Source organism: Anolis sagrei, chromosome 4 (assembly GCF_037176765.1).
Source record: "Anolis sagrei isolate rAnoSag1 chromosome 4, rAnoSag1.mat, whole genome shotgun sequence".
NCBI lineage: Eukaryota > Metazoa > Chordata > Lepidosauria > Squamata > Dactyloidae > Anolis > Anolis sagrei.
The window spans coordinates 195,564,073-195,590,692 of NC_090024.1; the positions used below are offsets into that span (position 1 = coordinate 195,564,073).

At 39.0% G+C, this 26,620-nt stretch overlaps 1 protein-coding gene across 4 annotated transcripts in view; it reads left to right on the forward strand.

Annotated features, from left to right (window-relative positions):
* The window catches only part of IKBKE (inhibitor of nuclear factor kappa B kinase subunit epsilon), a 44,748-nt gene extending 22,863 nt beyond the window's left edge, over window positions 1-21,885 (forward strand). For 3 of the 4 annotated variants that reach the window (XM_060772876.2, XM_060772878.2, XM_067468063.1), the window contains 10 exons: window positions 1,469-1,570; window positions 3,367-3,442; window positions 5,870-5,982; window positions 9,318-9,394; window positions 11,243-11,282; window positions 13,573-13,674; window positions 16,100-16,196; window positions 16,736-16,836; window positions 19,469-19,540; window positions 19,706-21,885. In XM_060772876.2, the coding sequence (XP_060628859.2) occupies window positions 1,469-1,570; window positions 3,367-3,442; window positions 5,870-5,982; window positions 9,318-9,394; window positions 11,243-11,282; window positions 13,573-13,674; window positions 16,100-16,196; window positions 16,736-16,836; window positions 19,469-19,540; window positions 19,706-19,733 (808 nt within the window). In that variant the 3' untranslated portion in view covers window positions 19,734-21,885. The other variant, XM_067468064.1, reaches the window with a different exon arrangement.
* Window positions 21,886-26,620: the final 4,735 nt, after the last annotated feature.

The following is a 26,620-nucleotide window of genomic DNA, read 5'->3' on the forward strand; positions in this document are numbered from 1 at the left end:
CTAAAAGGGCCACTCTCCACCCCTTGAATAACGTGGAAAATGATCCCTAAATGTCCTGTAGCCATATATGGTATATCACTAAAAAAGCAATTTTGCCACATTTATTTCCCTTTCTGGGTCATTTTAGATTTCAAATGTTTATTTACTTTATCTTCTTTTAATTTAAAATAATGCTGACTTCTACTCTATCCTTGTAGACTAGTTCTCTTTGGGAGGACAATCCTTTAGTGGTTGGCCAACCTGAAAAGTGGGTCCCAAATCTATGGAAGTGGACTGCCCCTGCTGTAGACCTTTAGTCCTTCAAACATTTTGAATTGAACTTCCAGAAACCCACACGAGCTTATCCCTGAGAACTGAAGTCCATGGAAAACTTTATTGCAGAAGTTAAAGCAGCCAATGGGCAATTGTCCTTCTATGTTAATTGCAGTATCAAAGACACTGTATCTCTGAAGACAAGTTACTGGAAACAAGGAATAGGGTGCTGTAATTAAATTCATAGTCTGAATATTTGCTTCCTATAGGCATCTAGTTGGTCCTTGTAGAAGCTGGACTAATGTAAATTAGCATGGCTTTTCTTGACACATTTCTAATAGAGCATGGGAATTGCCCTTATCTTTGATTTAGGAAGGACGGAAGTGCCAACTTCTCTCCTCTCCTTCCCTGCCCGGTATACGTTCTATACAGAAGATAGATAATAGGTATTTCCACTTTTTGTTTCTCCTATGAAAGGAGTGGAGAAAATCATGGGTCATCATTACGTTATCCCTTCCCTAAAAATGCAAGTTATCTTCTTCCTGGTTTCTGAAGTGCATGGCAAACAAACCAGTGTTACGTTCATCTTAGGCAAGGCCAACACCCCCCCCCCCCCCTTCTTAGTGTTGGCTTCATTTTTATGGTTTCTAAGATGTAAACTACAGCTTAAATGTCTATAAGAGATTTATGACTGGATCTCCTGATGTTTTGATTTGTTTGTTTTCACCTAATATACAATTGCAAGGCATTACCATTTGGTCACAAGCAGCAGGAAGATATTGAGCCAACACAATTTTTTTAAGTAAAATAGCCCCATGTGGCTGCTATTTTCTGCACAGAGGAAAAACATCCACTTGACTTCTCAGTTTCCAAGACAGAAGATTATTCATATTTAAAGAGGATAAGTTTGAAAATGTAAATTTATTTATTATATAGCAGAATCTAATGAAATCTGGTGACTGTTGTGTCTGTGCAGACTGACTCCATGCTGGGGTTTACTCTGAACTTTTAAAGAACTGTCTAAGGTGCTGTGCCTTTTGCAAGATAGGGTTCAGTACCTTGGATAGCTTTTTAAAATGTGTAAACAAAATCCTTAAATGAATTTTACAGTTCCACTAACATGGAAGATCCTGGCCATCTCTGGCAGGAGCACAGGTCTGTGCAAAAGATCTGAGGTCCCAAATACAGCAGAGATTGTGACATTGTTTCTTTACAGTGAAACATTGAAAACTGAGTGTCTCCAGGTTCTAGAAAAGTGGCAAGCTGTGATGGGAATGCTCAGCTTCACACAGCAAATAGAGATGAAGATCCTGCTCCTGTAAGTGCCATTCTTCAATAGTGAATTCTTCAATAGAACTCCTAATGCATTACATGTTGGAAACAGGGATTGTTGTTCTACAGAGAGATGCTAATGATCAGCTCCAGGGAAATGCTAGAGACTACTAATGCTTTTGCACTGTAGTTGTAGTCTCCATATCACCTAGTTCCTAACATTCAAATGTGAGAACTTTTGTTGGTCTCCACCAGTCTGCTTTCATTCAAACCCAGTAGACTAGTTTATCCTCCCCATAGAATCTATTATATACATGCTTTTAACTATGATTTATGGTATTTGTTATTTTATTGTGCTGTGTTTTTATGAATGTATATGGCATTGAATATTTGCCTTTCTATTTGAAAGCCACCCTGACTCCTTTTGGGGAGAGAGGGTGGGTTAGACATAAAATTTTATTATTATATTATTATTATAGTTGAGGCCAAGTGTCGCCTTTATGGTTGACTTTCTAAGCTAGCAAAGAAAAACATATTATGAATCGGACTGCCTTGGAGAATAGTGGACTTTAAATAGAGATTAGATAGACCTCTTTCACAAGTGCTTTAGGAGGTTGGCCTATGTGGCCTTTTTGTCCCCTTTCACCTTTCATATTCTAGTATTATGTAATATTGTGCTTCTGTGAAATACTTCCTGTACAATGCAATATTGAGCCAGGAATGTGGAAAGTCACCATCTGGAGGAGCCCTGAGATCAGATTTCCCATATCAGGGAAGCTGTTAGTATTTAGTAAGTCCATCAAGGCCCACCGCTGGTGTGCCAGTAGAGGATTAAAACAAAAGAAATATGCAGGATATAATTTTGGAGAAAGGGGACAACAGACGAACAGTTGGGTAGAGTGGAAAACATTGACGATAGCACAAAGACTGTGTTTTTCAACATGTGTCCTTGATTTCAGAAGAGCCAAGGATGGTTGCTGTGTTTGGCTGAGATTTCTTGTGGTCTGTATTACAGGGTGCATCAGGATAGCAAAGCCACAAAGACTAGCACTGCAGTTTTGAGCTTTGTGCAAGTGGAAGAAAAGACAGTAGTGCTTATTAAATTTTTAAAAGGCAGCAACATAGGAGGATGAAAAATTTTATGAGCCTGTCCTTCACCAATGTCATCATTTGTCTAAAATGTCCAAAACATACCAAGTTAATGGCTTGGCCTGTCTTCTACATCTTCTTGCTCTCACTTCCCCTTCCCATTACTCTTTGCTGTGTGTTCTGCTTCCTTAATTCATTTATATCTTTATTAAGTCTATACTTGCTTTATATCTCTGGTTCCCTTCTGTTGGTATTCCACATCAGATTTCACTTTCATTTCTCTCAGCATAAAATGTTGAGGTAGCTGTGTAGGCTGTGCAGAAAAATACATCAAAATCTCAAATTCACAAGCAGTGATGCCATTTTTGGGCCAGCTCCAAAGCATAAAATAAGTTCTACAAGATTTCAATTCTTCACTGGCATCTTCATCAGGCCAAGATGTTAAAATAATAGTGAGATGTTGCTAGTTAAGACAGTATTGAGGAATTGCTCAGTTTGTTTTGTAGATTCAAATAGACTGATATTGTCTGAAGGTTACAAATACCTATTAGCAAATATCTGTGAACAGCTGGTTTTTCAATGAACTCCCCCCACAAGCAGTTTTGTAAATTGCTTTACATAGTTCCTCTGGAAAGTTCTGATATAAATTGAATACTTTCCCCCATTATGGTTAGTTTGTAAATCTAGACATGGGAAAACCCCTTTTTGCGTTTTTTAAAAAATCATATCCTATGACTCCTTTTTATCTAACAGGTATGAGGCTGTTACTGGAGACTCTGACATTCCAGACATTAAAGGTGTGCCTGAACTGAAAACAAGACTTCAAGCTGTGAGTTATTCCCATCAATGGTGCATGGAAAATGTTGTGTAGTACCTTTACATATGCCAAAAGCTGATCTAAGCTAAGCCAGAGCTTTTTAGAAAAATGTTAGGGATTATAGTATGTTTAGGGAGTAAAACTAGATGTTGTCATACTAACCTGCATACAGTCAGTCTTGTCTGATTTCAAAAGTTAAGCAGGGTTGGACCTGGTTAATACTTGCATTGGAGATAACTGTAGCATGTCAGTAATCTCCAGGAAAAATGTGAAAACGGAGTGTCTCCAGGAAAAATCCTGCTGAAAATCAAGGACAGCCCTGGTAGTCATAATTGACAATATAAACTAAATAGAGCAATGAGCTGATTCTGTATAAGATAGTTTCCTGTGTTTCTGTATGATGCTGCTTACATTTCTGGGATGTGTTTTTAAGTCATTTCTGACTTACAGTGACCTTAATATTACCTTTTCATTAGGTTTTCTTGACAGTATTTGTTAAGAAGAGGTTTGCCATAGCTTCCCCCTGAGACTGTGAGAATACAACTTTCCCAAAGTCACCCCATGGGTTTCATGGATATAGTCTAATACTCAAACTACTACACCAAGCTGAGTCCTGTTTACATTTCTAACCTGTCCTTGTAACCTGATAGCCCCAGGACTGGATACATACAGTACATGTTGGTAAAATAATTTAAAACCATTGCTGTGATCTCAAAACCGATACAGTACTCAGCTTCACTACTGAGAGGAAATATATTCTCATCTTTCACCCACTTTGAAAGTCCTGGGTAGAGAATATACTTGCTTTTAAAGTGTGTGGAGTGAAGGCACCAGAAGGGTAGAATTTCACGTACGTTGGTCACAAGGAAGCTTCCTTTATGTTCTTCCACCCCAACAACTTGTGAATGTGGCAAAACTAATAAAAAAGCACCATATGCTGGTTTTAGCATCAGGGTTTATAGCCCAACCTGTGGTCTGCAAGATCTAAAATATATTCAGCTTCCTCACCATTACTAAACCATTGTAATGAGGGAGACTAGTCTTGCAAAACCTTCTTATAGTGCCAAGGCTTATTAAATATGGTTTTCTTTGAGTGAGCAGATGGTGACTACGGGATGGCATATGTTCCGTATCAAAAACTAGAGCTGATGTGGTCTATCCAATGCAATCTTCTGAATCAGCACCTCAAATAACTAAACTGACTCTAAAGTTGACCAAAAACTGATTTCTAACCCTTTTGGTACTAATGTTGGAGAGTGGTCCCTGGTCATAGTGGTCCCTGGTCAAGTGGTCCCTGGTAGAGTGCTCCTTGGTTAAAAAAAAAGGTTGGGAACTACTGGTTTATAGGGCAGGAGGAAGAGGCTCTTCTAGATATGGGGGACCTAAGGTGGACCCGGTATTGTGAACTGGATTTGAAAATAAGACAATGAAATCCTTTAAGATATGATATGAGTCTTACCAAACGGTCTTCAAGAGCCACTCTCAATGCAGCATGGATCATAAAGAGGCTACCAGAACATGGGCCACTATGACCAAGCTATCTCAGCATATAATTACAAGAGCTAAAACTTTTTCACAGCATTGGGTTGCATTTAAAGCCAGTCTTACATAAGATTCTATTATTTATGCATAGCCTCTGCACGTGAGCAATATATGTTGATTAGGTTCTCTCATCAAAAACTAGCAGAAGGATCCCTCTGGTGCTTGATTCCTCAAAATAAAAAGTCACTATTTAAAGTAAAAAAAAAGCCTTAATTCTTAGCATGAACAAAATATATTTTGACTTTCCATAGCTAGAAGGCTGATCTATAATGTGCAGGATTGCAGCTCTCCCTCGCCAGACTAAATAAATGTTCTTCTCTGAAGTAGGCTTGGAGTTTCTATAATATTTACATATTTTCCTTTAAAGTATTCACTTTTACTAGGTCATTTTTATCCATTTTAACTTTAACTGTTTCAGATACTGTGCAAGACTATAGTTTTTAGAAATATATCTTACAAACAATATGAACTTGTATATTTAAGAACGGTATCCCAGACAATTATTTTACAGAAGTGCCCCCCCCCCTTTAATGGGGGTATGGGTGCAGGGTCTCAATGAAAGTGGAATAACCATTAATAAAAAAATCCCAGAAGTTGACCATAGAATCGCCCTGGATGACCTAGGGATTCCTAGAGTCCACTTGGGGACTCCCCATGGGGAAAGAGGGCGGAATATAAATAAAGTTATTGTTGTTGTTGATGATGATGATGATGATTATTATTATTGACATTACATATTAATCAAATTCATGAATAATCAACTCCAAAAGATTAAATCCACAAGTGTGGAAGGCTGACTGTATATTGTTATGACATGTAAATATTACATGTGAATACTTGCAAAATAGCATATGAGCTATAAATGGATTTCTTTGGACTTTGTCTTTCTTGGCACAGATCAGTGAAGAGATCTCCAGATATGGCCACAGCATTTCTGAACAGCAAGCAGCTGTGCAAGGCATTTTGTCTGAAGTTGGGAAAAAACAGAACCAAATGAAAGAAGACAGAAGGTTGGTAGGAGTATTGAAAACGGCAGAAAAATTATTAAATTGAACTTGGCAATTAATTCAGAGTATAAATCCCACCGACAAAGCATGGGGAGGAAAATAATATCCACCCCATGGTCTCTTTCCTGTATGCAGAATACAATTATGGGAAAAGTACTTCTAGTAAATCTGAATTTTAATAAGTGAGAGCGGGACGGAGGTATGCCAAGAAGTGACTGGCTCATTCTCATGTAATATAGATGTACTTAGGCTGTTAGCCTCTGGGATTTTCTCCTGAGAAAAGAACAGCAACACAAATTAAGACTTCATATGATGATTATTATTTCAAGTTCTTGTTCAAAAATTAATCCCAAAGAATGACAGGGACACATATGTAATCTGATCTGTCTTATCTTGAACTAGTCAAAACATTCTGGCTGAATGGCTCCATTTTGTTTACCAAAAATATTTACATTCTGACTTTTATCCAAAATGCTATTCAAAGCAGCTGAAAAAAAATTAGAACAAGCCCTTGAAAGTCAAGCATTGCCTAAGAACAGAGTACAAGCTGTAAATAACAGCAAAGTCTATAGTTACTTGCTGAATCTAGCTTACTTCTCCAAACCAGGGCAATGATGGTGTTACTCAGAATAGACTTGGGTTATTAGCATTCATGAGGAGCTGGTTTGATGTGTGGGGTGAAGGAGAAATGTGCTACTGTGAACTGCTTTTCATAGCATCCCCCAGTCTGGAGACTTATTATCCAAAGGCTGAGCGGAAGATGCCATTTTCTTGGATTATGGACCTCTTGGGACAGCTTTAAAGTATCAACAAAAGCTGGGACTGGCTGAGACAGAACAGTCAGAATAGGTTGCACTTGGATGTCTGGTGTTTGTTTCCCTGGTGGCTGGAGTTTAATCAAAGCTGTGTTTACCATGTCACTTATTTTTATAGTGTGCGTCATAGACAGTTGGCATTGGGGTAGCATTAAAAATGATGGGAAGGGGAAATTTAGGCAGGCAAGAAATTGGCAAAAAGAACGGCTGTATGGATCATGGAAATATAGTGGTAAACGGTTAGAAGTTCATTAGGTAAGGAGATACCATGAAGGAAAATATTCCAATGAGATCTAAGTGTCAACAGCTACAGAAAGGTATCAATCATGCATGCAGTCCTGAAAAAAGATAGAATCATAGAGTTGGAAGAGACCTCGTGGGCCATCCAGTCCAACCCCCTGCCTAGAAGCAGGAAATATCCTAGATAACATCCTAGGATGTTAGAGTTGAACAGTGATTTTCCAGAGGCTTTCTTGCCATTTATAAAAATAAATACTTCCCCATAGCTGTAACAGGGGAGTATAGCTGGTGGATAGCATATTTATTCTTGATGTCAAAACTGATTTCATGAGACTTCCGTTAGCGGCAAAGATGGCGAACGCAGCACTAGAATAGTTTATGGCCTAATCTTATCGCCTGCCCTAAGCCTTTATGTCAGACTAAGAAGGAGATGCTAAGGAGCAAGTGGACATCCATTGTGAAACTCTGAACAGCTGCTTAAGAATGACAAGAAATGAAATCTCATTCTGAGTGTCATAACTGGGAGAAGGAGCATTAGTGAGTCTATGAGTGTTCTCAGGTATAATCATTCTACTCATTTGTCTCGCAATGTCTTTGGAAACATAGCCAGTGCTGATCTGTTTGCATAAACAGCACATACCAACCATTTTGGATTGTGAATGGGTGGCAAATTCCACAGTAGTGTATGTAGTAAAGGTAAAGGTTTTCCCCTGACATTAAGTCCATTCGTGCCCAGCTCTGGGGGTTGGTGCTCATCTCCATTTCTAAGCCAAAGAACCAGTGTTGTCTGTAGACACCTCCAAGGTCATGTGGCCGGCATGACTGCATGGAGCACCGTTACCTTCCCACCGGAGCGGTACCTATTGATCTACTCACATTTGCATGTTTTTGAACTGCTAGATTGGCAGAAGCTGGGGCTGAAAGCAGGAGCTCATGCCGCTCCTCAGATTTGAACCTGTGACCATTTGGTCAACAAGTTCAGCAGCTCAGTGCTTTAACCCACTGAGCCATCGGGGGCTCTGGTGTATGTAAATCTCTACTAATTACTATACTGTAGTGTACTAATTAATTGTAGCTATCTCAAGACTTCTAATTGTCCACCAACATGCTGAAACAGAGGAGTTAGTAGCTTGATTTAAATCGTCAAAAATGTGACTTGCTACTACTGGTGGTTGTTGTTGCTGTTCACATTCATTGGCTGTAGTGATTTTTTGCATGGAACTCCATTGGTATATATTATGTGTGTATTTATTATAAATTAGTGGTCAGGCATTCATTTCAAATTTGTCCCCATACTGGAAGAATTAAAGAGAAAATCAGAATCAATATTTATTTTTCTTAGTAAGACAGGCTGAGATTTCCAGGATGGATGTTGCTCAAACCAGCTGTGATTTTCTTGCCTGTCTGAGCCCTCACTGTTTTTGTGCTCAATAGTCTTTAAAACTGTCTGTGCTCCACTTCCCCATCTGTAAAATCCGGATTAGCTTCTCTTGCAAAGATATTATGAAGATTTCATGGACCATATGCTTCTCTCATATGGAAGTAGAAAATGAATATTCCACAACATAAATTATAGGTCATACAGTCACCAGTTCTAAAGAAGCATCTTTGTCTGTGAAATATTCAGCAAAATGATATAATCCAACCCTCATTGGCCTCTTTCAATTCAGAAAGGTAATACACCCATAAAATTAAAATCATGTAAAAGTATAACTCTTAAAAACAACAAATAGACAAAAGACACACAGGCAATACAGCACAAATCTACAAGGACTAGTCCCCTAAAGCTATCAGCCTTCTCCTATGTTCCCATCAGGTGAACCCTTGAAAATGGCAGGACAAGGAGACGGGCCTCCAAAGAGGCTCTCAAAACACCTGTAGTTTCACTTGGGAGGTTATGGTTCTTCAGAAGTTGTGTATGAATGTTCCTTCAGTTGAAGACTCCTGGCGTGTTGAAATTGAGAACATTTCAATTCTTTCATTTCAATAAATTTATGGAAGAGTTCTTTCTCTTGACATATTAAGAAATGGATAGTTGTTGGGCAGTTGCAAGAAAAATACTATGATGGTATATTCCATTCTTGGTTTCTGGTGAAGGTTCTTCATCCAAGCCTTGCATCTCATGATCCCAAGGTTATGTCTAAACTTTTGTCTTGTTTCACATTCCTTCTCTCCTAGGCAGGGTTCCCTTGGAATTTTGTGTTACTGTAGACATGTCCTCTAGTTAAGGATATGATTTAACTGATGTTTTATTGGGTTTCTGTCTCTAATCTGGTACTTCAGCATCCAGAAAATGGAGGCCTGCCTTGACAAAATGCAGCTCATCTATGTCCAGTTCAAGAAGGCCCGGAAATGCCCACGTGAGTTACTGATATTGTTTGTCTCTGCTATAAGTCATAACTCTGTTAGCTACCAACAGAATAGCATCATCTTAAACAGCTTTGTTTAGGCATCTTTTAAAAAGAAAAACATTTCCAGTTGGGCTTTTCAGCAACATTATCTTGAAAATGCTATATGAGCAATACGTATACTTTGAGATTCTAACTGTTCATTTGGTAGCACCTGTGTAGATAAGATAAAATTTATGGAAGTTATAACTAATCTCAAGGGTGCTCTCCCCATCTGAAAAATATAGGACTTGTCTTTCCTTTGCGTGCTTGAGTTCATAATTTTCCTTGTGCCAGTATATATTGTAGCAGAACAGAAGCTAATTAATACTTAACTGCTGGCAATGTTTTTCTTTCTTTCTCGTTTGCTATGGAAGTTTTATACCATGTTAGATTTTTTATGTTTCTATTGCTGGGATCCTTTCCAAGTAGGTAAATGGGAACACAGGCCAATAATGAAGCTGCAGATAAAGATTATATACTTTATAACATCATGCAATTGATTAAAGGTCTTAATCAAATATCTGTAACATTTATCATACACCAGGACTGTGTAAGGAATTAAGGGATGCAAATGAGGCGCTGTCTACGATGTATAGCGTTCTATACTAACAAGCTTTACTCTCTTCCTGGGTTCTTGCTCTATCCAGGACAGTAATGGGGACCTGACAACTTGTAGACAGCTTCTAAGGTCCTGGAATTGTATCCATCATCAGAAAGCCTAGTCTAGAGACCAATTATGATTGTGACCTGCCTGGACCCTGATACCCCCCCCCCAAAAAAAGCCATTGCTCCCCCCTACATTGGGCAAAAGTATCATTGGGGGGAGCAATGATTTTTTTTCGGGGGGGGGGGTCAGCAGGGTCCAGGTAGATTACAATCACATTACACAGGACTTCCTTCCCAGCCCCCAACACACATACACGCACATCCAGGAGTGACAAAACATCAATTCGAATACTCGAAATAGCAGATGTAGTCTCAGAGGAACCAAAACTATCTTTCTAAGCTGAAGAGCATGCCCAAACTGATAATCCCCAACATTCATCACCAGATGTTGTTGGACCTCAGCCCTGAGAAGCCCTAGCCAGTATGGCCAGTAGTAAGGGATATTTTAGGCCCATCAATATTTGGAGTCTCACTGACATAGTCACCATTTATATTGTCCCAAAAAGTCACAAACATGGGTAATCCCTCACAGTAATGTGTAATACAGCAGCCCTAGCTGCCTGGTAAAATTCTTTTGGGAGAAGAGTCTCCCCCCATTTCCCAGTATTGCACGGATTCCATACTAAAGTGATCATTTGACTCTTCAGAAGTTGACTTCCCATCACTACCAGTACAAAAGGATGAAGGGAACTGTCATGCAGGATCAGATGCAGGGGTGTGGAAGCTTGGTTTTTCAGCTGCCTTGGTCTGTTGCTTCTATACTAATACACCAGTACTAGTATACCTCTATACTAAAATGTGTTCTTAGCCTTCTATCTCCCAAAAGAAAAAATGTGACTCAGTATAATGAATGAAGTTTATGTTTTGAATGGAAGCAGCAAAGCTCTACTCTATGGAATCTTAGGCTGCTATCTATCTGTAAGCCTTCAAATTGCTCGTTGTGATTCCTGTTTTGTTCAACATCTGGAAGTCTCACATGAAAGCTCTGAAAACCCCGTGTTGAGCTAGAACTGAGTTCCAAGTTGCACCTCACTATTTCTTGGGCTCTCTTGCAGTATGCTGGATGTGAACCCCTCTGTGAATGTTATTAATGTATGAATCTGGGAAATACTTGTCTCCTGGTAATGCCACTAAGTCGCTTTCCCCCCCTAGGCCTTGGTTACAATGAACAGCAAATCCACAAGCTAGATAAGTGAGTATAAGAGTTCTTGTGTTAAACATGCCTAATGTTTTTAATGCTTTGTCTTAAGGTTTAAATTTTGTTTATGTCTTATGTTTAATGGTTATATGTAACAATTAGGTTTTTTTATTTTGTTTTACTGTATGTTGGCATTGAATCTTTGCCATTAGTATGTTGTAAACCACCTTGAATCCCCCCAGGAGTGAGAAGGGGTATATAAATACAGTAAGTAAGTAAATCAATAAAATAATGTGTAAACATTATAAATTTGGAATTTTAATGTCTGTCATTGCAAATCAATGCACATCTGCTACCCAAAGTGTAATTGTGGTGGTTCTGTGAACAGTGGATCTTAAATGATTATGGGCAACCTTAAATTACTGAGGGATCTGAGCAACTTTCATATGAGGAAAAGTTACAGTGTCTGAAGCTCATTTGAAAAAAGGAAGGGGAGGGGTATAATAGTTGTACACAGTATTGAGTCAGGTGTGGAGAAAAAATAAGAAGACTTCCCAATAATACTAGAGCCAGTGAAGCCGAATTCTGGATACTACAACTCAAGAATACTGACAAACTGGAATATGTCAAGAGGAGGATGACCAAAATGATAAAAGCTCTGGAAATCATGCTCTATGAGGAGTGGCTTAGGGTGCTGGGTATGTTTACTTCGGAGAAGAAAATGTTAAGGGGTGATGTGATAACCATGTTGAAATATTTGAAATGATGTGATACAGAAAATGGAGCAAGCTTATTTTCTGCTGCTCAAAAAAACAGAACATGAGCCAATGGAGTCATACTAGAGAAAAACAAATTCCACCTAAATATTACAAAGAACACCCTGAAGGTGGAATATGCTGTCCTGGGGTGTCCTTCTTTGGATAATCATCTGTCAGGAGTGCTTTGATTGTATATTTCTGCATAGCAGGGGTGTGGCCTGGGTAACCATGTGGTCTCTTCAACTCTGTTATTGTAATTTATGTGTATGAAGTTCAGATAATTTTTTTTTGTGTCAGGAGCGACTTGAGAAACTGCAAGTCACTTCTTATAGAATCATAGAATCAAAGAGTTGGAAGAGACCTCATGGGCCATCCAGTCCAACCCCCTGCCAAGAAGCAGGAATAATGCATTCAAATCACCCCTGACAGATGGCCATCCAGTCTCTGTTTAAAAGCTTCCAAAGAAGGAGCCAACACCACACTTCAGGGCAGAGAGTTCCACTGCTGAACAGCTCTCACAGTCAGGAAGTTCTTCCTCATGTTCAGATGGAATCTCCTTTCTTGTAGTTTGAAGCCATTGTTCTGCATCCTAGTCTTCAGGCAAGCAGAAAACAAGCTTGCTCCCTCCTTCCTGTGGCTTCCTCTCACATATTTATACATGGCTATCATGTCCCCTCTCAGCCTTCTCTTCTTCAGGCTAAACATGCCCATCTCCTTAAGCTGCTCCTCATAGGGCTTGCTCTCCATACCCTTGATCATTTTAGTCGCCCTTCTCTGGACACATTCCAGCTTGTCAATATCTCCCTTGAATTGTGGTGCCCAGAATTGGACACAATATTCCAGGTGTGGTCTAATGAAGGCAGAATAGAGGGGTAGCATTACTTCCCTAGAGCTGGACACTATGCTCCTGTTGATGCAGGCCAAAATCCCATTGACTTTTTTTGCTGCCACATCACATTGTTGGCTCATGTTTAACTTGTTTTCCACAAGGACTCCAAGATCTTTTTCACACGTACTGCTCTCGAGCCAGGCATCCCCCATTCTGTATCTTTGCATTTCGTTTTTTCTGCCAAAGTGGAGTATCTTGCATTTGTCACTGTTGAACTTCATTTTGTTAGTTTTGACCCATCTCTCTAATTCTGGTGTGAGAGAATTGGCCATCTGCAAGGACGTTGCCCAGGGAACATCTGGATGTTTTACCATCCTGTGGGGGGCTTCTCTCATTTCCCTGCGTGGGGAGCTGGAGCTGACAGAGGGAACTCATCCATGCTTTCCCCAGATTCATTGTAGCCCAGAAGAGCAATGCATCTCTCTCTCTCTCTCTCTCTCTCAATGTGATCATATGCAGGTTGTAATGCTGAACAACAGTTATTTCATAGTTTCTACTAATTTATATTACAAGATGAGGCATTAACCTTTGGCTTATGTTTGTCATTAAAAACCAAATAGTACTAATTGGAAATGAAACGAGGATTTATTGAACAATATGCCTATGGTTTTACAGGGGTTCAGGCTTTGTCTTCCAAATTATGTGGACTATCTTACAAAAGTCTGTAATGCATTTTTTTCCTTTGCTTCATTTTAAGATTGAATTTAGGACATTCAGCCAAAAAAGTTATTTCGGTATTCCAAGATAATTGTGAACACCAATACCAAGCTGCCCTTTCAGGACATGGGATTAGAATGAGGTACATAATGTGCTGTTGGAATAAAATCACTAATTGCTGATAAAGTGTCAACATTTTGTTTTCCAGCTCCTTTTATATATTGCTTTTATGTTGGAATTTCAATATCCTTTTGTATGTCATCATCCTTTATGATGCAAAGTAAATATGTTGTATTTATTAAATTAAATTATTCATGTAAATTAAACTAACATTTCAAGACAAAGAAGTAATTTTTTAGCCACTCATATGGAGTTTAAGTAGTCAATTTCCGGCAATAGCATTTTTGTATTATGAATGGATTGTTTCTTTTCAACCTGCATATTTAGCTTTCTAATTGCGTGTCAAACTTAGGAAAATACAGTTTTCTTATTAGTATCTACTCCATTTGTGAAATTATGGGACTAAAAAAAGTATTTGAGCTTTATTTCCTTGGATGATATATTTCACAACAGGATAGCGGGGACCTTATAAATAAAGGCATGCTGTTGAGTTGACATTGGTAGTCATTTCACCAAGGGACACACATTGTAAATCTCCCCAAACCTCTGAGTTTGAATATTGATGGACTTTGTTTTCCACTATCAAGCAACTTTCCCATATTGAAATGGAGCCATTATTAAGACAAAGAGCAGCACTTAGATAGAATGATTTTATGTTAAATGGTGTTTGGGGAATAATGCAAAGAGCAAATTGTCCAGTGGTGATGGAGAGCCATGCATTGACTTATTACGTTGAAGCAAAGTGCAGTCATTTAAAGAAATAACTGCTACCACAACTGGGTTTTTAATTGCAAGGGCTTTTAAAACACAGTGGCTTTTTCCATTTGGATACCCTGGATTTCTGACACAAAAGCCACCCCAATTAGCCTTTGCTTGTTGAATGTAAGCTGCCAGGCCTGAATAAGGTCAGTTGAGATCCAGAAACTCATATTGTTTGTCCACTATGTAGATTTGTTATGTTCTAGCAGACACAAAAGTTAAATATTGGAACTCAAATGCAGATTTAGGTAGATTTTGAACTAGCTGATAAGTATACGTTGAATCCATCCAAAAATATACACTGATTTTAGGTTAATTTAATATTGTCACTTTACTGCTGGAATTAGTAGAGCATAGATTATGAATTCTGTGTTTTAAAATTTCAAAATAGTTCCCTTTCCTAAATAGATAATGATATTACATTTCATAGAGGCATCATGGTGGATTATCACTGGCTTGTGAAAGATTTATGTTCATTTTCAGTATATAACAACTTTCACCCAAGGGCATTGCAAATATTCTAAAGTAGACAGATATACCAGTCTTGCAAAGATGTTTATACATGGTGAACTAATTTGGGAACATCATATCACATGATTTTATGAGCCATTTCTTGGATGCCCAGAAGTACTTTGACCTTCAGAGTTGTACATTCCAGTTTGCCAATTAATTCCTGTCTCAGTCCACAAAGAATCTAGGCCTGTTCAGAAATGCATTTTTGTCCATAAGGAAAGGGAGTGTTCTTGTCCCACTCTCTCCTTCTTCCTCTCCATATTTTGCCAGGGAAGGAGGCCCATAAAGAAACTGTAAGTGCATTGGGTTGAATGCACTTACAGAGCTCAGTGCAATCACTCATTTTGAGATATCACAGTTAGAGCTTGCATAGAGCTGTGTCACGATGGAGCTAAGTTACTAATCTCTTTGGGGCTTTCTCTGGAGATACAGGCAAAGGGAGTGGGAAGGATTAGAATTTGTGCATGTTTTTTCTACTTTCTTCATTTTGTATGTTTCGGTGCTATTCTATTATCCAAGAAGAGGCCAAAGTGGGGTGCTAGATTGAGAAGGATAGTCCATTTTAGCGGGGGGATGAGGTGTTGAAGGAGTAAAACTATTTCCCCTGTTTTCCTGTTGTCCCCCCCCACCCATGTCACCATCATGTAAAAAAACCCTCGTGTTTGACATGGGGGGAGGGAATAATCAGCAAAAACAGGGGAAAATGTGTTCCTCCTTCAAACACCCCACCTCCCACCCAAAATGGACTATCTTTACCTAGCACCCCTTTTGGCCTCCACCCCAATAATGGAACAGTACCAATGTATTTATTATATTTCATTTTTATTGTACCTTGCTCTGGAGAGTGTATATTTTCCTATCAATCTTCACATGAATAATCACAGTAGCGTACTTTCCCCATTCGTACTCTGTAAAAGGACCACCTTGAAACGTCTGCTTTGATAATATGCTTTCTCTAAAACGGTAATTGCTTCCCAGTGGAGTAGAGGCAGTATCACATATGTGGAGCACCATTAATGTTGTATGGCTTGGCTATTCCACCCATGTCAAGTTCTGTAAATGTTTGTGCTTCAGTACTTCAGGAATTCCCCCTTTAGAACAATCTTAAATGCCTATTGCTTCACAGAAGGAAATAAATTAACAACCGTTTGTGAATGTTCTCTTCTTCCCTTCAGGAAGGCATTTGAAATACAGAAGAAGTTGAAGAAGTTGAATCGATCTTTAACTACCTGCAGCGCAGAGATGTCAGGATGCCAGGACTGCTTGGTTAAAGTAAGCTGATTCTTTTTTTTCTGTTCAAGCAGTTGCACAAAGGAGAAGTGAGAAATGATTGGGGACTGGGCCAATAAAACATTCTCCGCAGGCCTGGTGGATTATAAATTTCTCTTCTACAACATACACATAGACAATGGATTTTTCAGGGCTCAGCTAAAGTCCTTGTACTGAACTTAATGTTAAAAGTACAAAGCAGGGAGATCCAACAAGCAATATTGGTGATCCAGCAGAAGAAGCAAACTCTGCATTGCACAAGAAAGGCATATGGTATGAAAATGTTGTTTAAATGTAGCCTGACGACAGTAAGAGTAGCATATCCGACATCTTCTGAACATCTCATATTCCAGTTGAGTCTGCCATCAAGTTTGTGTGTGTGTGTGTGTGAATTTTAATTTTCTGGAAGCTATGCCTTTCATTTATATATTGCTCTTGGGGTGTTTATTTTTAAAGACACTCCACTTTTCATAATTTTGTGTCCACACAGTGGAAAAACTTGGTAAACCGGTGGTTTTATCTCTCTCATTTTCTTTTGGCAGGTTTTAGACGAATTACACCAGAGAATGCTCCAAGGCAAAACAACATCTTCTGTGCCTACTCAAGTTTGCTTAAATCAGAAACATAAGGATGTAGCATTTGGGTATGTGTGTGCAAGTTTACCTGTCAAGACATCCAGAGGGTATCATCCACTTCCCATCACTGTAATAGTTTGAGAAGAACAGCAGGTGCCCTTTATGATGCTCACCATCTCTCAAGCCTTTGTTTATACAGCAGGACTTCCATTTCCATGGTCGTTAGGTATGCAAAACTCCCTTGAAAGTGGAAGAACCATGAATAAAAACACTATTTTTGTATCAGAAAGAACACCTCTCTAAGAATTTCTAGATCTTCCTGTGGAACTCTGGACATTGACAACAAATTCATGCTGGAGGACCTACCAGGCATACTTGGTAGGAATCTCTAGGTTCCCCAGCATAACTCTATGGTCAATCTCTGGTAGCAGTTGACCATAGGGTTATGCTGGGGAACCTAGCATGATGGGAAACCTATATATGCCAGTAATACCATAATATCTATTTGAACATCTTGGCTCTTTGACTTTTTTTTCATCTGATCCTGTCTGGGTTTGAGGATCTTCAAATCTTCCCTCTGTCTTGACACCTTCATAGATGCATTTGGCGAGGCCATAAGATAGAACCTTTTAGGTTTTTAGTTGAGAATGCTGGCCCTTCTTAGCTTCCAAGATCAGACAAGACCTGGTGCTTTTCAGATATTTAGCTCCACCTACTCCTAGCTCTCCAGTCACTGAAAATCTGTTTGAGAGAGTTTCTCAGTCTTCTGTGGCTATTTTTTGTGGATATATGTGGAAAGTGGGGTCCAGCCCTGGAGATCAGCAGCTCATGAGCGCCATAGTCCCTCCAGGTTCTATTAGCAAAAAAATAAACATTTGAATACTCTCTTTAGTTGTTAGTCATGAAATGTTGTCACTTTTCCATGGAGATTTTTTTCTGAGTCCCCCCAGGGAGAGAGGGTGGGATAGAAATAAAGTTTTATTATTAATCATAGATAAACCAAGATTGTTGGTCACATTTAAAAGCAAGTGTGTCTCCAGACCCTGCTTCTTATCACTGCTTTGTGAATTACCTGGAACTACCTAAAAAATAGTTTTCATGCTTTTTTCCATGTCACTGAGTAGTGGGCCCCCAACGCACTGTGAGATGGTATTTAATTAACAGCTAATAGTCAGAAAGTCTCCAAGGAGATGCTTTTTGCAGCCTGAGCTTGACATGTTGGTGAGAGTAAAATGAGAAAGGAGCCATAGGCAGAAAAAGGGTTCAGCAGTGAAATAATAACCTGAATACTGATTATATTCAACTAAGCTAGTGCTGAGTTGTAAAAAATATGATCCTTCTGAAGGGGTTAATTTTTTTTTATAATTTTGTTTTTATGTGTCTTAAATTTTCAAATCCTTTCCATATACTATATTTAAGGATATAAAAACTTGACTTTCAGAATGTTTCTGTAATTAAATCTGAATGTTAAAATGTAATTTTGAAAATTGATTAGATCAGTTATACTGGCTTCAATCAATATTTTTTTTTGTTTTGCAAGAAATGTTTAACTTGCAAAACAAAATCTGATTTAATGCAGATGGAAAAGATGAGAGTGCAAGAAGCAAATAGATATGACTGCTTTGGAAGGCTGAAAGAGTATATAAGGCATCCCAGAAGATGTGACATTTTGGAGAAGAGGCATGCACTTGAGACAGTGGAAACCTAGGGCCTGTGCTGTGAGGTTTCATTATTGCTGTCCTGTCTTCTTAATATTGCATACAACATGTTCTTTGGTTTACAAAAATACAGCTCTATTTTTCCGTAGGTTGAGACCTAATATGGTGTACCCCCTACTTTCAGCAAGAATGATATTCACTTTTAAATAATGGGCAGAAAGATAGGAAATAGGGCTGTATTTTCTGCATTGATATACAATCAAATATGCTTCATTTACCAACTAAAGAAATGTCTAAATGCTCCAATACGTCTGAAATATATATGAATGCTGTCATTACCAGTTTACAATCCAGATGGACTACTCCGTATTGGAAGCCAAGAAACATTACTTTCACACAGGTGTTTGGTGTTGGCTGTTGACAGTGCCATCCACTGTGTCTCTTTGTACATACAGGCATAAATCCAATAAGTATTTGCAACTAGAGAAGGCTGATTGAACAAATGGAATGTGTACAAATAGTTGATTCAATGGATCTGGTTTAGCTCGGATTCACAATTGGATATAAGAAATTCACAGTTTTGTAAGATGAGGTAGCAACAAAAATTGGGCACAGTTTGGTTGGAATGTGCTGAAATGTGCTGGAAAATTGATGAAAATTGATGTATATTGTTCCCAATGGAAGTATTTTCCCTGTGACCTCTTGACTGTTTTTTTTTTTTTAATGTCAGGAGTGACTTGAGAAACTACAAGTCACTTCTCGTGTGAGAGAATTGGCTGTCTGCAAAGATGTTGCCCAGGGGACGCCCGGATGTTTTTCCATCCTGTGGGAGGCTTCTCTCATGTCCCTGCATGGGAAGCTGGAGCTGACAGGTGGGAGCTCACCCTGCTCCCCAGATTCAAACTGCCGACCTTTCGGTCAACAGTACTGCTGGCACAAAGGTTTAACCCATTGTGCCACCAGGGGCTCCTCTTGACTGGTAATAGCTACAGAAGTACTGGAATATGAAAAGTGATATTTTTGTTTTCTTTTGTTTAAACAGGATACAAGAACTTCAGGATCAGATGAAAATAGTTGCTCACAATCTCCAGCTGAACAACAACATCATCCAGCGGTAAGAGGTCCTAAAATCGTTTAGTAGGGTATAAAGCAATACATGTATCAAGCCTAGTAAAATAAAGTATTCTCCAGAATTTACACAATATATACCAGCAAAAGATAACATGGCATCTTTCCCTCTTTTGTTGATCTAAACCTCTTTTTGCTTTTGTTTCTGTAGGTTAAATGGTGTTGCACCAGGACTATAGGGGACACAGCAGGGTGCTGAGCCTGAAACAACATTGTAATGTTGGAAGTTAATGTCCTCTAAGACTTACAGCAAAAATGTCATATTTGGTATTTAAAATGCCAATGAATTCTACCTCTGACTCTAGCACTTTGGTGTGGCCTTAAGAGCCAGTGGTCTGGCTATTCAGCATTCCTTGTTCAGTCAAGTATCTCTGATGTTCTTAGTGTGTGCTGTGAGAGAATGATTAGTAGATGTGCTGATTTTTGCAGCTGAGATGGCAATTCTGTTTCCTTGGTTCAGACTAAACCCTTTGGAGTATTTTAATCAGGTATATGTTGGGAAAGACTCAGTTGTGAATTTTTGCTTGTCATATAATTTTAAAAGTCAACGGAGCACTGCAAAAACAAAAAACTTTGGAAAACGTATTTCCCTGCAGTGTCTGTTTTTTTTTCTTCAGAAGAATAAATGCATAGCTTTCTAGTAAAGATCATAAACATTAGTATCTCATTCCCTGATCATTGTTTTCTCAACTATTAATTTGATTGCTAGCCCACCTTTCTCCCGAAACGGGGACTCAGTTTAATACTGAGCAGTTTTTCCCCACTGAATAGTATTTGAAGTGTCTTAGGAAAGAAAACAAATGCTTCTGGTGTTGATTCAAAGGGATCTTATGTCTAAGGAACTCAAGGTACATGCTAGGTCTTGAGCGGTGACCCAGATACAAAATAGACATGCTAGAGAGCACTGTCTCTGCATTACAGATCTCCAGCAAGGTGTGTAGATAAAACAGCAGTGCCTGCAGACTATTATTACTGTGTATCTTTCCAAATAATAATGAATATCATAAAGCTTCTATTTGATTATCAGTGGATACAATGATTATAACTAAGGGATAAACACATGATAAGTAAGTGGATATTCTTATATGGTAGAGGAGGCTCTGGAACTGGAAAGTCTGTCATGATAGCCATTGCTTTTGTAAATAATACATTTCAGCATAAATATTGGAAATACTGCTTATTGGTTCCTTGATACCTTCCTTTTTGAAAACAAAAGATCCAGGATTATTCATTAGGAAAGAATCAAGAAAAAATATCATTTCTCTGCTGGAAACCTGATCTTATTTTTGAGAGGGTTTCTTTTGAATGTAATCTGATTTGTCATAAGGTGGTGTATTCAGGTTTATCTTTTTTACATTTGTGTTCATCTCTTGGTGTAATTTCTGTTGGTGCTATTAGTAAACTAATGCAAGGAAACAGTCAGGGCTAGCTAACACCTCCCTCCCAACAAAAGATTCCCCCAGGCAGCAACCATCCAGGCTTTGAAGCTGCAAGATCATTCAATACTAATCAAGGTGGCCAATTGCAATATTCACTCTTGCCTCAAACAGACAAGAGTTCTTTCTCCCACCCTGGACATTCTACAGATATGTAAACCTCACTTGCCTATTTTCCAACAGACCTCTGAGGATACCTGCCATAGATGTGAGCAAAACGTCAGGAGAGAATGCTTCTGGAACATGGCCATACAGGCCAGAAAATTCACAGCAGCCTAATCCAAATTAATTTTTAAAAGATAAATCAGCCATGTATGCAGGCAGGGATCACAAAGTAAGATTCCAGGATTTGGCATGCATGAAACCAGAATCCTATTAGGACTCAACATGCCTTGCACCCAAGACTTCACAATACCCTGCCTTGCCTGGACCATTATGACAATTGTTGGTTCTTCTCGAGAAACACTTAGATGATGGTGGCATAAAGAAGATTAGGCAGGGTTGCTACCTCTTCAAGATCTCCGCTCCTCAGAGAAGATACTAGGATCCTGGAATGAACTGCACCATGGAGTCCACTTCATGAAATGTAATCTTAGGGAACCTGGTTCTCCTATTGCCTTTGCTGTCCATAGCTTTTGGACTCTCAATTGAAACCTCAATGCCAAAAGCCTCACTGTTCAGACAATCCTTATTAGTACCTCTGATTGTCAGTCAGGAGTGCTCATGTCTTTGCATCACTATCATCTTTTCCAATAGGCCCTTAAATCACTGCAGAAGTGATCAAAACTCATATGGGGGGGGGGGATGATGATAGAATGATTCTGCACTGAGGTAATGGCAAATTCTGTTCTGATGTCTTTATTCCCTGAAGGAAAAATAGAGCTTTGAAACATTATTTAGCCTACAATTTCCTCTACAAAGAAAGCTTTTTGTGATATGGGAAGAACTATGCACTATTTCCAGCCTAAGTTGCTAAAGCCCACATAAACACAAGCATGCTGCATACATAGTAATTTTGCTTGTATATCAAGAATGTAGATAAGTAAACAAGCAGAATCCCTCCAGCTGTTTTGGACTATGGTGTGATGTTAATTATTAGATTGTGGGCTTGGGGCTTGGAGGATCTTGCTTTGCAATTCCATTGAGCTATGAAAACTTGCTGGGTTTTGTCTTGGGCCAGATATTCTGCCTCGGATCAAATCACCATGAACTGCTGCTTTGATCATAAAGTGGGGCGGACAGAAGCCATGTTCTTTCAGAGTTCATAGGATATGTTAAAAAGCCAACTAGTAAATAAAACTTGTATGCCCCAATAGCATGGGTAAAAGTAAAGGTTTCCCCTTGACATTAAGTCTAGTCATCCAATTCTAAGGGGTGGTGCTCTTCTCCATTTCTAAGCCGAAGAGCGGCATTGTCTGTAGACACCTCCTAGGTCATGTAGCCAACAAGACTGTATGGAGTGCCATTACCTTGCCACCAAAGCACTGACTATTGATCTACTCACATTTGCATTTTTTGAACCACTAGGTTGGCAGAAGCTGGGGCTAACAGTGGGAGCTCACCCCATCCCGCAGATCACTGCCAACCCTTTGGTCACTAAGTTCTGCAGCTTAGCAGTTTAACTCACTGTGCCACCCTGTCAGCATGGTTAATGAACCCAAAAGTTTCACCCGAAACATTATCAATTGCTTGCTTCCCTTTCTGTGCGTGGTGTTACACTGAAATAAAAAAACAAGAGAAATGTCAATTTATGGCATGCTCATTCTGTTAACAAGTGCACCTGACAACATGAAAAATGAGGCACTTCCTTTTCTGTCACTTTTCTGAAGTGACACGAGACAGGTTTGTTTTATAACTGGATCTAGGGACTGTTCCTTTCATTATTACTATTTTGAAAAACAACTACAATCTGGTATTTGTTTTGATTGATGACTGGCTCTCAAGATGACATTTGCTAAGAGTGAAAAATAATGGCACCTCTCCCAAAATGGGGATTTTGAGGCTGTGAGTTGTTATTAAAAATTAGTAACCAAACAGATTCCCCTAATGGATAAATCTGGATAAAGACAAGTTTGCAAGTATTTCCTCTTTGGCATGTTTAACGCCCCCAATTTTAGCATTTAAGGCTTTTTCGGATATGCCAGCTTGTGATTTGGTTGCCGTATACTAGCAAACAAATCTGCTAGATTATTTTTTTACATCTTTTTTCTTGCTTCTACTGGTGCATTTGTATCCAAAATAAAAATAGACACAAGAAGGATGAAATATCTTTTGGGGACTTTGTGTGCTAAAAAATTAAAGTAGAGAAATATCAACGTTTCTACTTTAATTTAAAGCATCTTGATTGTGACATGGCCCTGTGTGCACATACATAAAGCATTAAACCAGTGAATACATAGATCTGTTCAGGTAAATCTGTACCATACAGGGTTAGTCATCAGGGAAATGTAACATGTAAAAGTGGCTCTGTGTGAATACTTATCACTCATGGTCCATATATGACGCAATTCTTTATTGTATATTGTTCCCCTGAGAAAAAAATGATGGACATCTATACTATAAACCTAAAAAGAAATTAGTGGGAGCTTCATATTTATAAAAAGCCAAGGGATGTAATAGATGTAGTATTGAGCTATTTTCATTGATTGATTTTAGTATCTTGCCTTTCTGCCTAAAGTGGCATTCAAGATGGCAAAGACTAACATTCAAATAGAAACAAATAGAGATAAAATAGGAAAAGACGCTAAATATAATTAAAAGCACATCAATAAAGGGGAACAATGCTGTCATTAAATATTGCAGCTTAATGCAAGAATACTTAACTGAATGTAGTATTCTTTGCTGGCTAGCAGAGCAAGTTAGTTGACTTGTATGTTTTATGTCCAAATTCATGATCCTTTATGTTTAATGTCCAACATTAGCACAGAATCTCTACACTTCAATAAAATGAGGTAACTACAGATTTGGAGTATCTTGAAAAAGCATCATAATTATAGTAATTTAATTCATTAATAAGAAACTAATTTTGTACCATATAAACCTAAAGGAAGTTTGTTTCCTATTTCAATATATTGTCACAAAAGCTAGACGGTGCAGAATAATGAGAGGAGGAGAATTTCAGATATGATGCTAGAGAATAGTTCTATGGTAGCAATGGACTGTTCAAAAGACAAATAAATGGGCCTGAGACCAAATCAGGCCTGAACTGTTTATAGAAGTCAACTCAATGTATATTGAGCCCCAGTGGTGCAGTGGGTTAAACCGCTGGGTTGCTAAACTTGTTGACCAAAAGGTCGCAGGTTTGAATCTGGGGAGCGGCGTGAGCTTCCACTGTTAGGCCCAGCTTCTGCCAACCTAGCAATTCAAAAATATACAAATGTGAATAAATCAATAGGTACCACTCCGGTGGGAAGGTAATGGCACTCCATGCAGTCATGCTGGCCACATGACCTTGGAGGTGTCTACGGACAATGCCAGCTCTTCGGCTTAGAAATGGAAAGGCGCACCAACCCCCAGAGTCGGACACGACTGGACTTAATGTCAGGGGAAACCCTTTACCTTCATCTTTTTCAGGGTATATAAACTTATAGAGCATGACTCATTGGAAAATAAGATTATGCAGTTAGTAAAGCTGAAGACTATGCAGATGAATTGGCTCAAGGACACCTTGGTTTACAAGACCTGAGTTGATGACTGAGACTCTCATTGCTGTAGTCCAAAGAGGATTTCACAGCAACAACAAAACTTTGGAACCTTTGCACTCTGCCTTTGCAGAGAAGGAGAATTACATGTTTTGTTTTGCTTCATGGAATAAAATTTCTTGGACTGTCCCTGTCTTGGATCTACAACTAGATGGCTTTCCTTATGTTCCAGGTGAGCACAAAATCAGGTGTGTTCCACATTTCTTCTAGATGAGTGTTTCTCAACTTGTGGGTCCCCAGGTGTTTTGGCCTACAACTCCCAGAAACCCCAGCCAGTTTGCCAGCTGTTAAGATTTCTGGGAGTTGAAGGCCAAAACATCTCGGAACCCAAAGGTTGAGAACCACTGTTCTAGATGGAAGCAACTAAAAGTAGAGCTTCACCTGTGTAGCTTCTATGCTCTGGGATGCTTTTCAAAGTGCGGTGAAGGTATGTTCTCTTTTGATATTTTCTGCTGTGGCTAACATTCAAAACTTAAATTTCAGCTTTTTGTTATTTCATTTTTAAGGCAAACTTCTTGTCTCTTTTACAAATTGTGTTTTATAGTTCTAGTTAATTTTTGGAATAGATTTTTTTCATGCATTGGTTCCAGTCCTGTAAACAATATTCCATTTAGATAGAACTTGCTGAATTTAGCTTATTCTGGAAGCTGCTGCAAAGAGAAAAGAACAGGGATAAATTTCAGGCTCAAATTTGGTAACAAGCCAACATTGATTAGGATGAATAAATGAGTGAAAGGCAGGCGTCTTATGGCTGCATATATGCTTGATTATAAATGTTTCACTTTCTTCCCAAAGTCAAACCAGAAAACTTGGCATTTCCAAGTTCTCATTTCTTATTTTGATTTATCTTAAACATACAGGTTTGATCCTTCTTATGTGCATATAAAAGTTTTCATTCCAAAAGGAATTGGCTAAGGAAAGGAATGTATTGCTTTCTTGTGATAAAAGTAAAATTGACAGTTGAATTGGGGAGTTTATAGCAGCATCGGAAAGCTAAAGTTGAAGGAGCTTTTTAAAAGTCATGCTTTAGAAGAGTCTCTTTTGGTATGTGCAACAAAATCTAGTATGGTTGAGTATTCCTGATCCAGAAATCCAAAATGCTCCAAAATTTTCCAGATGGGTGGCTGAGGTAGTGATACCTTTGTTCTCTGATGGTTCAATGTACACAGACTTTGTTTTATGCATAAAAGTATCCCAAAGGCTGAACAAATCTGAAATATGGAACACTGCTGGTCCAGGCATTTTGGTTAAGACATACTCAACCTGTACACTCAGTCTAGGGAATTTCCTCCTGCCTACACTCAACAAGAACTCATCAACTTGCCTTTATTATGTTGTCCTGGAGAACTACAACATGTTGTTGTTGTTGTTGTTCGTTCGTTCAGTCGTCTCCGACTCTTCGTGACCTCATGGACCAGCCTACGCCAGAGCTCCCTGTCGGCCGTTACCACCCCCAGCTCCCTCAAGGTCAGTCCAGTCACTTCAAGGATGCCATCCATCCATCTTGCCCTTGGTCGGCCCCTCTTCCTTTTGCCTTCCACTTTCCCCAGCATAATTGTCTTCTCTAGGCTTTCCTGTCTCCTCATGATGTGGCCAAAGTACTTCAACTTTGTCTCTAGTATCTTTCCCTCCAGTGAGCAGTCGGGCTTTATTTCCTGGAGGATGGACTGGTTGGATCTTCTCGCAGTCCAAAGCACTCTCAGCACTTTCCTCCAACACCACAGCTCAAAAGCATCAATCTTCCTTCGCTCAGCCTTCCCTAAGGTCCAGCTCTCACATCCGTAGGTTACTACAGGGAATACCATGGCTTTGACTAGGCGGATCTTTGTTGCCAGTCTGATGTCTCTACTCTTCACTATTTTATCGAGACTGGACATTGCTCTCCTCCCAAGAAGTAAGCGTCTTCTGATTTCCTGGCTACAGTCTGCA